Source organism: Herpailurus yagouaroundi, unplaced genomic scaffold (assembly GCF_014898765.1).
Source record: "Herpailurus yagouaroundi ecotype Mexico unplaced genomic scaffold, PumYag 140, whole genome shotgun sequence".
In the NCBI taxonomy this organism is placed as follows: Eukaryota; Metazoa; Chordata; class Mammalia; order Carnivora; family Felidae; genus Herpailurus; species Herpailurus yagouaroundi.
Window position 1 is genome coordinate 51,160,401 of NW_024412395.1, and position 13,435 is coordinate 51,173,835.

General features: G+C 37.4%; 1 protein-coding gene and 1 pseudogene across 6 annotated transcripts in view; one reads left to right on the forward strand and one right to left on the reverse strand.

Moving 5' to 3' along the window:
- The window catches only part of UBR3 (ubiquitin protein ligase E3 component n-recognin 3), a 244,688-nt gene that overhangs the window by 27,664 nt on the left and 203,589 nt on the right, over nucleotides 1-13,435 (forward strand). For all 6 annotated transcript variants that reach the window (XR_005790352.1, XM_040475345.1, XM_040475340.1 and 3 more), the window contains exon 2: nucleotides 11,397-11,536. Coding sequence is in view for 5 of the 6 variants with exons in the window: in XM_040475345.1 (XP_040331279.1) it covers nucleotides 11,397-11,536 (140 nt within the window). In the remaining variant the exon portion in view is untranslated. The remainder of the gene's footprint in view (nucleotides 1-11,396; nucleotides 11,537-13,435) is intronic.
- LOC121030677 (hydroxyacyl-coenzyme A dehydrogenase, mitochondrial-like) lies at nucleotides 6,331-7,536 on the reverse strand (annotated as a pseudogene).

The following is a 13,435-nucleotide window of genomic DNA, read 5'->3' on the forward strand; positions in this document are numbered from 1 at the left end:
CGCTCTTCCGATCTGTCTACCTCACAGCCGGTGTACTTCAATGAAAAATTTTAAAAAAATATTTGCAGCTCAGTGAAGTATCACACACCGCCCCCCTCCCCCACCAACTAAGTCTTAATAATTTGCAAATGGACCACCAGGAATCTCTGGTCCTTTTTTCTTTCTTCCCCTTTCTCCTCTCTGGTCCTGTCCACTCCCTTCCCATCCTGTCTCCTCCCTTCTCTCAGAATCCTAGAATTCCGCTTTTAGTCATTTAAACTCAGTATCGTAGGAGTCACAAGGAGGGAGAGTTTCTGGGATACTGGGAATGTTTTGTTTCTAGATCTAGTTGGTTACATAGGTGTGCTGTTTGTGATACTTCACTGAGCTGCACTTATTTTTTTGGAAATTTTCTGTCAGTTATATTTCAATGAAAAATTTTAAAAAGTTGAGGTAAAATAAAATTTGGAGAGGTTATTTTATTAACTGTTTCTGTAGTTCTGTTCAACCTTTCTATTATTGCCATAACATCCTGTTCCACTAAGGAATATTTAATCTTCTTAATCATTCAAAACTGCTGGATTCTTTGAAGAAAGTATCTGTGACCTGTGAGCTGCTATTGTGAACACATTACTTTCTGCCTCATTTTTTCTTTGGAGCCATACCAGTTGTCTAGAAAGGCCTCTTCCTGTTCACTTGGGGAGAGATCTTTCATACCTGTTTATACGCAGTTGGCTTTTTTCAGACCTCTTGACAATATACCTACAGAGCTTGGTGTGCCTAGCCTAGCTTCTTTATGTCATTTGGCCTGTATCCTAAATATCACCTCTTCAGAAAGACCTTCCATTTCAAACCCAATTTAAAGGAGCCTGGTAGACACATTCTGTAAATCATGCCGTCAAATTATTTTTGCAGAGCTTATTATTCATATTTATGTTTTTGTTTCTTTCTCTGTCATCTTCTACTCACTCCCCCAGTAGAAAGTTAGCTCCATGGGAGCAAGGCCCCTGTATTCCTGGGGCCTAAGTTGTCAGTGTCAGGCATACAGTGGTTCTTTAAAATATAATTGAAAAGCTCGTATTATTAAATGAGTGTCTAGTCCTTTTTGTTGTTGTTGTTCACAGGAAGTCTGGTTATTTTTTAACTGGATGCCCTTGAAATCATCTTGGTGTTCTATTATTAGATTCATTCATTTCCTCAAGTCTTCATTGAACACTTGCTATGTAATATGTAAGATGCTTTAGTTCCCACACTATGATCAGTTTGAAATATGAAAACCAATTTTGTCGATCTTATAATGTGTTATACCAGTATTGCACAGTCTTACGTTATTTTAACTAGCTCACAGAGCTTGGTCCTTAACTCTTCTGGCTATTAATTTTTTCAGTCAATAGCCATCTGATATACTCCTGTAATCCCAGTCCCCAGGTTGCTTAGACCACTCTTGTTCCTTGGGCATAGTTAGTTCAAGGTTGAAATTTCACTCTTTGATGCCACTTGACACTGTTCAAATTGTTCTTCACTGGCTGCCCAGTAGCACTTTTGAATTCATTTCTTTTCTACATGGAAAGTGTCTAAGAGAGCTTTCTGTGCCCTCCTTCATCTAATCCTTTCTCTTTTCCTGCTTTTCAACTGTCAGGTTTTTCATTGCATCCTTTAGTGTATGTGTTCCCATTCTTCTCTTCTGGCTTTCCTTTCATCTGTTGTTTGTTCTTCATATTTATCCTTGTAGGCAGCATAATTAAATTATCTTTGATCACCACTTGTCTAACCTGTCACACAGGCCAGACTTTTTTTTTTTTTAAGCTTTTAAAAATAGAAATCTTTCCTTGATTTTGCTTATTAGATTTTGTGTGTCACAGCTGAAAGATGTTCTGAAGTTCATATTTATCTTTATCTTTATGAAGCAGGTGCTTGAGTCTGGTGCCTTAAACTACTTGGCCATCTTGACACAACCTTATTTATCTTTAATGTTTATTTATTTTTCAGAGACAGAGAGACAGAGTGAGAGTGGGGGAGGGGCAGAGAGAGAGGGAGATATAGAAGCAGGCTCCAGACTCTAGGCTGTCAGCAAAGAGCCCGACATGGGGCTCGAACCCATGAACCATGAGATAATGACCTGAGCCGACGTCGGACACTTAATTGACTGAGCCACCCAGGTACCCCAACCATATTTACCTTTAAAATAAAGGTTTGGACCTTAAGATACAGTACTTCCTAACCTTTTTCATAGTATGCTAGACATGGAAATGATATTTGGATGGGCCACAGAAGCAATTGAGGAGGCTGCTCCGACCCTGCCCATCTGTCTGCCTTGAGGACTGAGGAAATCTGTATCTCTCTACACTGTAATCTGTTGACCTAACATTAAGGATAGATAGGCTTCAGCAGTGTGTGACCACTCTGTTTTGTGGTCCTTCTTTCTTCCTTTTTTTTAGTATGGTTTTTTAAAAAACTTTTCTTATGTTTTATATTTGAGAGAGAGTGAGACAGAGACAGAGAGCCAGAGATGGAGACAGAATCTGAAGCAGGCTCCAGGCTCCGAGCTGTTAGCACAGAGACGGACGTGGGGCTCAAAGTCATGAGCAGTGAGATCATGACCTGAGCTGAAGCCAGATGCTTAAATGATTGAGCCACCCAGGCGCCCCTGTATATATTTTTCTTAAGAAAGAGTTATAACTTTCATTAGATTCTCAAAGGAGTCTATGAATCCAGAAATGTTCAGAATTAAAACTGTAAATTGTAGGGGCGCCTGGGTGGCGCAGTCAGTTAAGCGTCCGACTTCAGCCAGGTCACGATCTCGCGGTCCGTGAGTTCGAGCCCCGCGTTGGGCTCTGGGCTGATGGCTCAGAGCCTGGAGCCTGTTTCCGATTCTGTGTCTCCCTCTCTCTCCGCCCCCGCCCCCCGTTCATGCTCTGTCTCTCTCTGTTCCAAAAATAAATAAACGTTGAAAAAAAAAATTTAAAACTGTAAATTGTAGAACTAAAACCAAATGAATGACATAACTTATTGTTTGTTTGCTTTTAGTGTAAATCTTTTCCTTTTGATTACAAAGTTACGCATGTGTTTGTTACACAAAATTCAAATATTATAGGTAGAATTAATGTAGAAGTCAGAGTGTGTTATATATTGTATTCCTGGTTAATTTCCACCAATTAATATTCCTGGTTAATATTCCACAGATACATGTATTTGATATAAATATTTTTTTCTTACACGTATTAACATTTTCTTTCCTATTCTTTCTCCAAAATTTTAATTATAAAGATATTACAATATGTATACTATTATGTAGTTCATTTCTCTATCTTAGATATGATTCTACTTCAGTACTTGTTGATCTACCTCTTTAACAAACATAAAGTATTTTATGGATCTGCCATAATTTGGATAACTTTTATTACTGAACACGAGTTGTTTCTAGCTTTTTTTTTTTTTTTTGCATTGCAAACATCTTTGTAGATACTGTCTTAAAAATTTAGGAGTATTTCTGTGTAATAAATCCCTAGAAGTAGAAATGCTAGGACGGGGTGTGAACACTTAAAGTTTTTTTAAAACTAAATTTTTATTTTAATTCCAGTATAGTTAACATACGATGTTAAAGTTTCAGGTGTACAATATTGTGATTCATTACTTCCGTACGATACCTGGTGCTAATCACAACAAATGTACTCCTTAATCCTCATTACCTATTTCACCCATCTCCCCAGCCACCTCCCTTTGATAACCATCAATTTGTTCTCTACAGCTAAAAGTCTGTTTCTTTGTTTGTCTCTTTCTCTCTCTCTTTTTTCCTTTGCCCTCTGCCCATTTGCTTTTTTTTTTTTAAATTATACTCATGTTTATTTTAATTCAAATTTTCACAGGTTAAAAGACTGCATTTTATTAGAATCAATTTATAGGCAGTTTGCAGCAATGATTTCTCATGAAAAAAAAAAAAGAGACGATAATCACTCAGATTTTGGATGTGAATGAAACCTCTTCCAGGGCGCCTGGGTGGCTCAGTTGGTTGAGCGTCTGACTTCTGCTCAGGTCTTGATCTCTCAGTCTGTGAGTTCGAGCCCTGAGTTGGGCTTTGTGCTGAGAGCTCCAGCTCAGAGCCTGGAGCCTGCTTCGGATTCTGTGTCTCCCTCTGCCTCTGCCCCTGTCCTGCTCATGCTCTGTCTCTCTCTCTGTCAAAAATAAATAAACATTAAAAAAAAAATTAAAAAAAAAACAACAAAAAACCTCTTCCTGCAAACCATGGAGATGTTCCTACCAATCTAATAGCAGGAGTTGAATAAAGACATGACATCTTATGTTGTGCCCAAAATGTAGGGTAAGGCTTGAAGCTGCAGGTAGCATATGTTCTCATAAATGCAAGATGCAAGTGCCGCTCACTCTAGCATTCACATACACACCACATATGTGTCCAATGGCTCATTACTGTCTGGCAGTGATGAACTTAGCACGCACTAACAGGAAGGGCTGTCCCCTTTACAAGTGAATGGATCCAGGCAGTTCTTTATGAAAATGGTCAGGTTTGGGGCACCTGGGTGGCTCAGTCAGTTAAGCATGTTAACTCAATTGTAGCACAGGTCATGATCCCATGCTTTATGGGATTGAGCCCCGTGTTGGGCTGCACGCTGACAGCTCAGAGCCTGCTTGGGATTCTCTCTCTGCCCCTCCCCACACTCACACTCCTTCTCAAAATAAACATTAAGAAGAAAATGATAAGGTTCAGAAAAATGTTTGCTTCAAGAGTTATAAAACTTGTTAGAAAATACACAGAATGAACAGCATATAAAAGGGAACTAGTTCTCAATGGAGGAATCTACTCTTATTATAACTAGTGTAAATAATTACTTCAGATAGATTACAATCAAAATGCACATTGGGGGTGCATGGGTGGCTCTATTGGTTGGACCTCTGACTCTTTTTTTTTTTTTTTTTTTTTAATATACGAAATTTATTGTCAAATTGGTTTCCATACAACACCCAGTGCTCATCCCAAAAGGTGCCCTCCTCAATACCTATCACCCACCCTCTCCTCCCTCCCACCTCCCATCAACCCTCAGTTTGCTCTCAGTTCTCAACAGTCTCTTATGCTTTGGCTCTCTCCCACTCTAACCTCTTTTTTTTTTTTTTTCCCCTTCCCCTCCCCCATGGGTTCCTGTTAAGTTTCTCAGGATCCACATAAGAGTGAAACCATATGGTATCTGTCTTTCTCTGTATGGCTTATTTCACTTAGCATCACACTCTCCAGTTCCATCCACGTTGCTACAAAAGGCCATATTTCATTTTTTCTCATTGCCACGTAGTATTCCATAGTGTATATAAACCACAATTTCTTTATCCATTCATCAGTTGATGGACATTTAGGCTCTTTCCATAATTTGGCTATTGTTGAGAGTGCTGCTATGAACATTGGGGTACAAGTGCTCCTATGCATCAGTGCTTCTGTGTCCCTTGGATAAATTCCTAGCAGTGCTATTGCTGGGTCATAGGGTAGGTCTATTTTTAATTTTCTGAGGAACCTCCACACTGCTTTCCAGAGCGGCTGCACCAATTTGCATTCCCACCAACAGTGCAAGAGGGTTCCCATTTCTCCACATCCTCTCCAGCATCTAGAGTCTCCTGATTTGTTCATTTTGGCCACTCTGACTGGCGTGAGGTGATATCTGAGTGTGGTTTTGATTTGTATTTCCCTGATAAGGAGCGACGCTGAACATCTTTTCATGTGCCTGTTGGCCATCCGGATGTCTTCTTTAGAGAAGTGTCTATTCATGTTTTCTGCCCATTTCTTCACTGGGTTATTTGCTTTTCGGGTGTGGAGTTTGGTGAGCTCTTTATAGATTTTGGATACTAGCCCTTTTTCCGATATGTCATTTGCAAATATCTTTTCCCATTCCGTTGGTTGCCTTTTAGTTTTGTTGGTTGTTTCCTTTGCTGTGCAGAAGCTTTTTATCTTCATAAGGTCCCAGTAATTCACTTTTGCTTTTAATTCCCTTGCCTTTGGGGATGTGTCGAGTAAGAGATTGCTACAGCTGAGGTCAGAGAGGTCTTTTCCTGCTTTCTCCTCTAAGGTTTTGATGGTTTCCTGTCTCACATTCAGGTCCTTTATCCATTTTGAGTTTATTTTTGTGAATGGTGTGAGAAAGTGGTCTAGTTTCAACCTTCTGCATGTTGCTGTCCAGTTCTCCCAACACCATTTGTTAAAGAGACTGTCTTTTTTCCATTGGATGTTCTTTCCTTGGACCTCTGACTCTTGATTTCAGCTCAGGTCATAATCCTGGGGCTGTGGGATTGAGCCCCGTGTCAGGCTCCGCAATGACAGTGCAGAGCCTGCTTAGGATTCTGTCTCTGTCTCTGTCTCTCTGTTTTTCCTCTCCATGTGTGCATGTGTTCTCTCTCTCTCTGTCTCTAACATTAAAAACAAAACAAAACAAAAAACCCCCACATCGAACGGACTATGCTGTATGAGGGAATGTCTGACCAGAGAACATTCCCATGGGTACTTGGGGGGCTGCTGGTACATTGCTTACAGAGTTTCTTCGCAGAGGCAGAGAAACTGTGCCTCACTTGTATTTGCAATGTCCTTCTTCAGTCTTCTTGCCAAGCTTATTCTCTGCTACCAACTTCTTCAAGGACAGGCTGGGTTGAAGCAAAGGGTTCCATTTCATGCCACCTGTCCATGATGAACTTTGTAGTATCCAGCCCTATGTAATCAAGCTCAAATGGGCCCATGGAGTAACCAACTCCTAGCTTCATAGCAGTGTTGATATCTTCCTTTGGATGCATTACTCATTCATGCAGCCTGACTGCTTCCATGAGGTATGGCACTAGGAGACAGTTGACAGGAAACTCAGACGTGTTCTTACAAGAAACTGGATGGTTTTCCAGGGCTTTGCTGAAGTCTGTCAGAGATTCAGGTGTATTCTGGTCGGTCAGTGGTGTTTTAATGACCTCCACAAGCTTTATCAAGGGCACTGGGTTGAAGAAATGGAGTCCAGCGAATCAGTCCTGTCTTATGGTGGCATTGGCTATGTTTGTAGACTGCAGAGAGGAAGTGTTGCTGGCAAAGATTGTACGTTCAGAGGCAAACTTGTTCAACCTCTTGAAGAAGTCATTCTTCATCTTTAAATTCTCCAGAATGGCCTCTACCACCAAGTCCATGCTGTGGACTATGGATGCTGCATCCATGCTGGTTGATATGTTGCTCAGGGTCTTCTCCACAAATTCATCACCCGCCTTGGGGTTTTATGCAGACTTCTTCTCTGCCACTTTCCTAAGGCTTTCCTCAATATCATTTCTAGATTTTGCCAGCATGTCCTCTGTCTGGTCCACCAACACCGTTGTGGCCAGTTGCTGCAGCAACCTGGGTGATGTCAGTGCCCATCATCTTGCTGCCAGTAACCAACATGTAGTTGATGATGATTTTCTTCACGGAGGCTGAGGTAGCAGATGAGGAGCACACCGAGTACACAAATTGCCAGGTTATGAAAACCATGCTGCAGAGATGAAGGCAAAGGTGGGAACCGTGACAAGACCCACCAAAGCTTTTTTCCGCTCATTTGCTTTTGAACATTAAAAGTTTTAGTAAATTTTGCTAGAGTGGGATTTTATAGAAACGGATCTATATACACTTCCGTGTATACGATAACAAACATTTCTGAATGTACTTTCCAACAATGAATTAGTAAAGTGAACTTTCCCCAGTCCTCAAGATGAAAAAGATTTTTGTGTTATCAAAATTTTCAAACATACACAAAGATAAAGACGAGAACATTGAACCTCCATGTATACCCATCACTGGACTCAACATTTACCAAGATTTTTGTCACATTTGCTTCATTTGTCCTTTTCTTCTGTTTTTCTGAAGTATTTTGAAGGAAATTCCAAATATTGTCATCTTACCCTGACATGCTTCAGTATTACCTTTTTTTTAATGTTGATTTTTGAGAGAGAGAGAGACAGAGAGAGAGAGAGAGAGAAAGGAGCCCAACAGAGGATCCAAAGCAGGCTCAGCGCTGACAGCAGAGAGCCCAAAGTGGGGCTCGAACTTGCAAACCATGAGACCGTGACCTGAGCCAAAGTTTGATGCGCAACCAACTGAGCCACCCAGGCGCCCCCAGTATTTATATTTAAAAAATTCAAATAATTCCTTTCTTTTAAGCATTTTTTAGCTTTTTAGTACAGAAAATTTCAAACATATATAAAGGCAATGCACATAATGAACCCAACTACTATGATCTTTTATTCGGAAAAAACTCCTTCAGTGACATTTTTTATTTAAAGACCAATTAAAACTACATTCATTTGACTTGGTGCCTTAAATATGTGAATGGAATACTTACTGGCTTTGATATTGGCCCACATTCTATTTAATGAGCACAACATAATGAAACCTCATGTATCCATCTCCCAGTTTCAACAACTAACAACTTCTAGTTGGTCTTTGGCATACTCCCACCTAATTCAGTTCACCCCACTGTGTTATTTTGAAGCAAGTCTCATATATATAGCATTTTATCTGTAAGTATTTCTATAGATATATCTCGAACACAAGACTTCCTTTTCCCATGATAACTGCAATGATGCTACTGTCGTACCTACATAAAATAATTCCTTAGTATCACCAAATATCCATGCATATTTTCCTACATAATCACAATGCTGTTATCACACCTAATAAAATTATCTAATGAACTAATGAACTGTTATGTTACCCAGTTCATAATTAGATCTCCCTGATTGTATAAAAAATACCTTTGTAAAGTTGGTTTGTTAGGATTGGTTCACGTATTATGTGTATTGGATCTCTAAAGCTTTTTCAAACCTAGAGTGGTCCTTCTACCTTCTTTCTCCTCTTGCCACGGACAGGTTGCATAAATTAAATCCATTGTCCTATATAATGGTCTACATTCATGATTTGTCTATTTGTTTTTAGGGGTGTTTTTAACTTTTTCCTTTAACCCCTATACTTCTTATAAATGGAAGTGAGCTCTAGAGACTAGGTGTCAAGTTCAGCTTGTTTGGTAAGAACTCTTCCTAAATGGTGCTGTGTGCTTCATAAGAATCACAGTGTTTGAATTTTTTTTTTAACTTCTTGTTATGCAAAGATTGATAAGGATGTTATCATCTAACTTCTTGTTATGCAAAGATTGATAAGGATGTTATCATCTAAATGGAAAATTGCCCCTTAAGCTTTTCTTTATAATGGCTCCATTCATATGTCAGTTATTTCACTAGATATCACAAAAAGGTTATTTTCTAGTTACTCATTTTTTATTAAAAAAAATTTTTTTTAATGTTTATTTATTTTTGAGACAGAGAGAGACAGAGCATGAACAGGGGAGGAGCAGAGAGAGAGGGAGACACAGAATCTGAAACAGGCTCCAGGCTCTGAGCTGTCAGCACAGAGCCCGACGCGGGGCTTGAACTCACGGACTGTGAGATCATGACCGGAGCCGAAGTCGGACACTTAACCGACCAAGCCACCCAGGCGCCCCAACTCATTTTTTATTTTAATATAATTCATTGCTTTGGTTATTAGAGAACTTGAGCATCTTTTCATTTGTTTATTGGCCATTCAGCAGGGTTTTTTTTGGTGAATTGTTCATGACCATGGCTGCTTTTTCTATTGAATTGTTTTCTTTTTCTTACCGTTTTTAAGAGTTCTTAATCAAAGATACTAATCTTTATTGTGTTTTGCCTCTTGTAAATATATTTTTTAATTTGTAATTTGTCTTCTGTATAGAAGTTATTGATTTATGTAGTTAATTTTTATCTTACATTTATGGCTTTTGGCTTAAACTTGGTTATGCTTTCTGTACTTTGAGGTAATGTAGGCGGAATAGTTTATTTTTTTCCTCGTAACTTTTTTCACTTTAGATGTGTATGAAATATATTTTGTATGTAGTGTAAGATAAGAATAACACTTACTTCCTGCATATATAAGTAATCAGTTGTCCTAAAGCAATTTGTTGAATGTCTTCTCCCTACCACATTGAATTGAAATGCCGTATTTGTTATATTAAATTCACAGGTTTACATGGTCTGTTTCTATACTCCATTGTGGTCCTTTGACGATATTTTATTACTACAGTTTTTTTTTTTTTAATGTTTATTCATTTTTGAGACAGAGAATGTGTTGGGGAGGGGCAGAGAGAGGGAGACACAGAATCCAAAGCAGGCTCCAGGCTCTGAGCTGTCAGCACAGAGCCCCACGCGGGGCTCGAACTCATCAACCGTGAGATCATGACCTGGAGTCGGACGCTCAACCCACTAAGCCACCCAGGCACCCCATTATTACCACAGATTTTTAACTATAATAGCTTTGTAGTATGTTTTAAGGTTTAAATCACTATCATTAATCATATTTCTCCCAAGTTTTACAGATTTTTTCCTATACATTTGCTCTTCCATTTAAACTTCAGAACTAGTGGTTAATCCCATTGTGATTTAACTGTAATGGTATCAAGCTTGGTGGCACTGATTTAAAAAATAATAAAATTAGGGGTGCCTGGTTTAAGTGGTTAAACATCTGACTTCAGCTCAGGTCATGATCTCGCAGTTCCTGAATTTGAACCCCAGTTCCTGAATTTGACAGCTCTCTGCTGTCAGCACAGAGGGTCCTATGGATCTTCTGTCTGCCCCTCCCCACCTCTCCCCCACTTGTGGGTGCATGTACTCTTTCTCTCTCAAAACTAAATATTAAAAAAAATTTTTTTTTTAATTATTTTTTCCATTTGAGAATGTAGTTTTTCTCTATTTAGATCTTTTATGCTTTTCAGGTGAGATAGTTTTTGCATTCTTTCTAATAAGTTTGTTTCTAGATATTTTATATGTTTAGTGTGGTTATTCTGTATTGTCACAAAATACCTTATTTGTGATCATTTGGATTGTGAATACAGAATAGTTTGCTTCATTTTTGTTCAATTATATCAATCATACTTTAAAATAAGTATAAACAAGATTAGAAGGAATGTATATACTTAAGTGTACTATATTAATTTTTCAAATAAACTAAGTATTTCTATCACTTATGTATTCATTAATACAATAAATTAGAAATAATTAAGGAATACAAAATGCAAATTCTTAGGAAATGATGTTTCTACTTAATGGTTTTATAAAGAGTGGAAGTAACAAAGTAGTATGTAAAAGTAATAAATTTCAGTTAAAAATATTAAATCCTGTAATGAGATTTTCTTTTTATATTCTAGTTGGAACCTAGCGAGTGTAGTCTTCTATTAGGAGGAAATCCCCCTCAGCCACATTTTTGATTTAAAGACTCATTTACAGTCTTTTAACATGGTACCTTGATAAGAATCATATTGGCCTGCATTCTGTTTATGGGTGTTGTAAATATAGTGATAATACGTTTCTGGCAGATTAGATATCACTGTTAATTTTTTTTCTTTTTCATATTACAGGTTTTGCAAAAGGCATCAAATTAAATCAAGTTCAAATATTCCCTGTGTCCCCAAAGACTTACTGATGATGTCTGAATTTGTTCTTCCAAGATTTATTTTTTGTCTTATTCAGTACTTAAGAGAAGGCTATAATGAACCAGGTATGTTTAGTCTACTCTTTGTTAGTAGTCTTTTTAAGTTTCCTATTAACAGAATTTAGTATGAATAATGAGGTGAATTTTTTTCAGATATCATTTTTTTTGTTTACTGTGTTTTATGACAAGACTATGAAATACAGATGCTAAATAAAAACATACTTTAGTATATACATCAATTATATAACCTAACAGATACCTTATAATCTTATAACCTTTTAGTAGGCACAGTTTAGAACTTTCTGTTCCTGGGGTCATAGATATGTTGAATCCAACTTAGTTGGCCTTTTGCGGATGAGGAAATGATCATTTTATGGGGTTAAAGTGACTTTACGATTATATTGTGCTATAACAGAATTAAGAAGTCCTGGAAATGTGTGACTTTAACTTAGATTTTTAGAAGATAAACTACTTTTTCACCAGTTCTCTTTCTCTCTTTTTTTTGTAGATGTCTATATATTTTTATTCACCTCCATATATAACAACTTATGAGAGAAATTGCTCACTCCCATCTTACAGGTAGAATGTATGGGTGTAAGCATCGTGATAGTATTGAAAAGAAAAAAGAAACGTAGATATTCTTCTTGCTTTTTAAGATTTAGTCACAATCTTGATTAATATACTTTACTAAATATTTTGGATTTGGATATTATCTGTTAAAGTCGTCAGTCTGACCTTGTAAATTACAGATATCAATTAGTGTGGTAATTTACCTTTCTGATAATACTTGTATTTTTATCATTTAAGGGACTACATCTTGAATTACTTTTAGAGGTTTTAAATTATGTATTTACCATAAATAATCTTAAATCCAGTTTGAAACTATGGCACACGTTTTAATCTTCTGTCTATCCCCCATCATTGGAATGTGAAGGAATATTTAGCATCTTCATCATTTCTAAAATACCATGTTATTCTCATTGTGAGCAAACATACTACTGTATTTCTACATTTTAAACAAAATCTACAATCCTTTGTTAACTACTTCCACCCCTCTCAGAGCATATGTCTTAAAATATAGGAAGAAATATTACTTTGATTTAGCCTCAAACTACCCTGTCTTTCGAATGAAGGACCTGGAGGCCAGCTGGTTATTGAACTTGCCTTTTGTGCTATTTCTCATATACTAGTTAATAGAGTTTTTGGGAATTTACATTTTGTATTATGAATGTCCTATTTTAGAAGAGTAATAGGTAGAAATCATTTATTATGAGAACTTTAAACCTTACCATTAGATCAGGGAGCAATTCACACAAAAGTACATTATGTTTATTTTTTCCTTTAGTTACCTTTAGCAGTTATAAAAGGTAGATGACCTAGGTACATAGCTTTGATAATTATTTGCTATTTATTTGCTATTTAATTTGATAATTATTTGTTTTGCAAATATGAATGGAAGCACTTTTTTGTCTTCAGATGAGCTTCATGAACTTAGGTTCATGAAGATTTCCTTTCTGTATTACGACTTGTGCTCAGCATTCATTTCTTCTTGCTGTGCCAGAAAAATTACTACATTGCTTTGTGTAGAGATCACTGTTTAAAATTAAGGGAAGGACTTGAAATCATCTAATCCAAGGTAATAGAAACTCAGAGATCTTGTTGTTTGACAGATGCCTTGAGTTCCATTTCTCATTTCACTCTACAATCCTCAGACCAATGTCAGAGCTCATCTAGAGCCTTTGCAAATGTGAATTAAATATCTGCTGTGTTACTGCATAAGTCATCAGGGAGGATATGAAGATGAATAATATACAGTATTAGTAATACACTGAGAAAGTAAGGTTTTTTAGTTTTGGGTCTCAGGAGTCAAGAGTTACCTAAAATTTCATTCACAGATCATCTTTGAGCTGTGTTGTGAGTTCCTTGGGGGGTAGAAACTAGGTTTTATTTAGTTTTGCTTCTCAG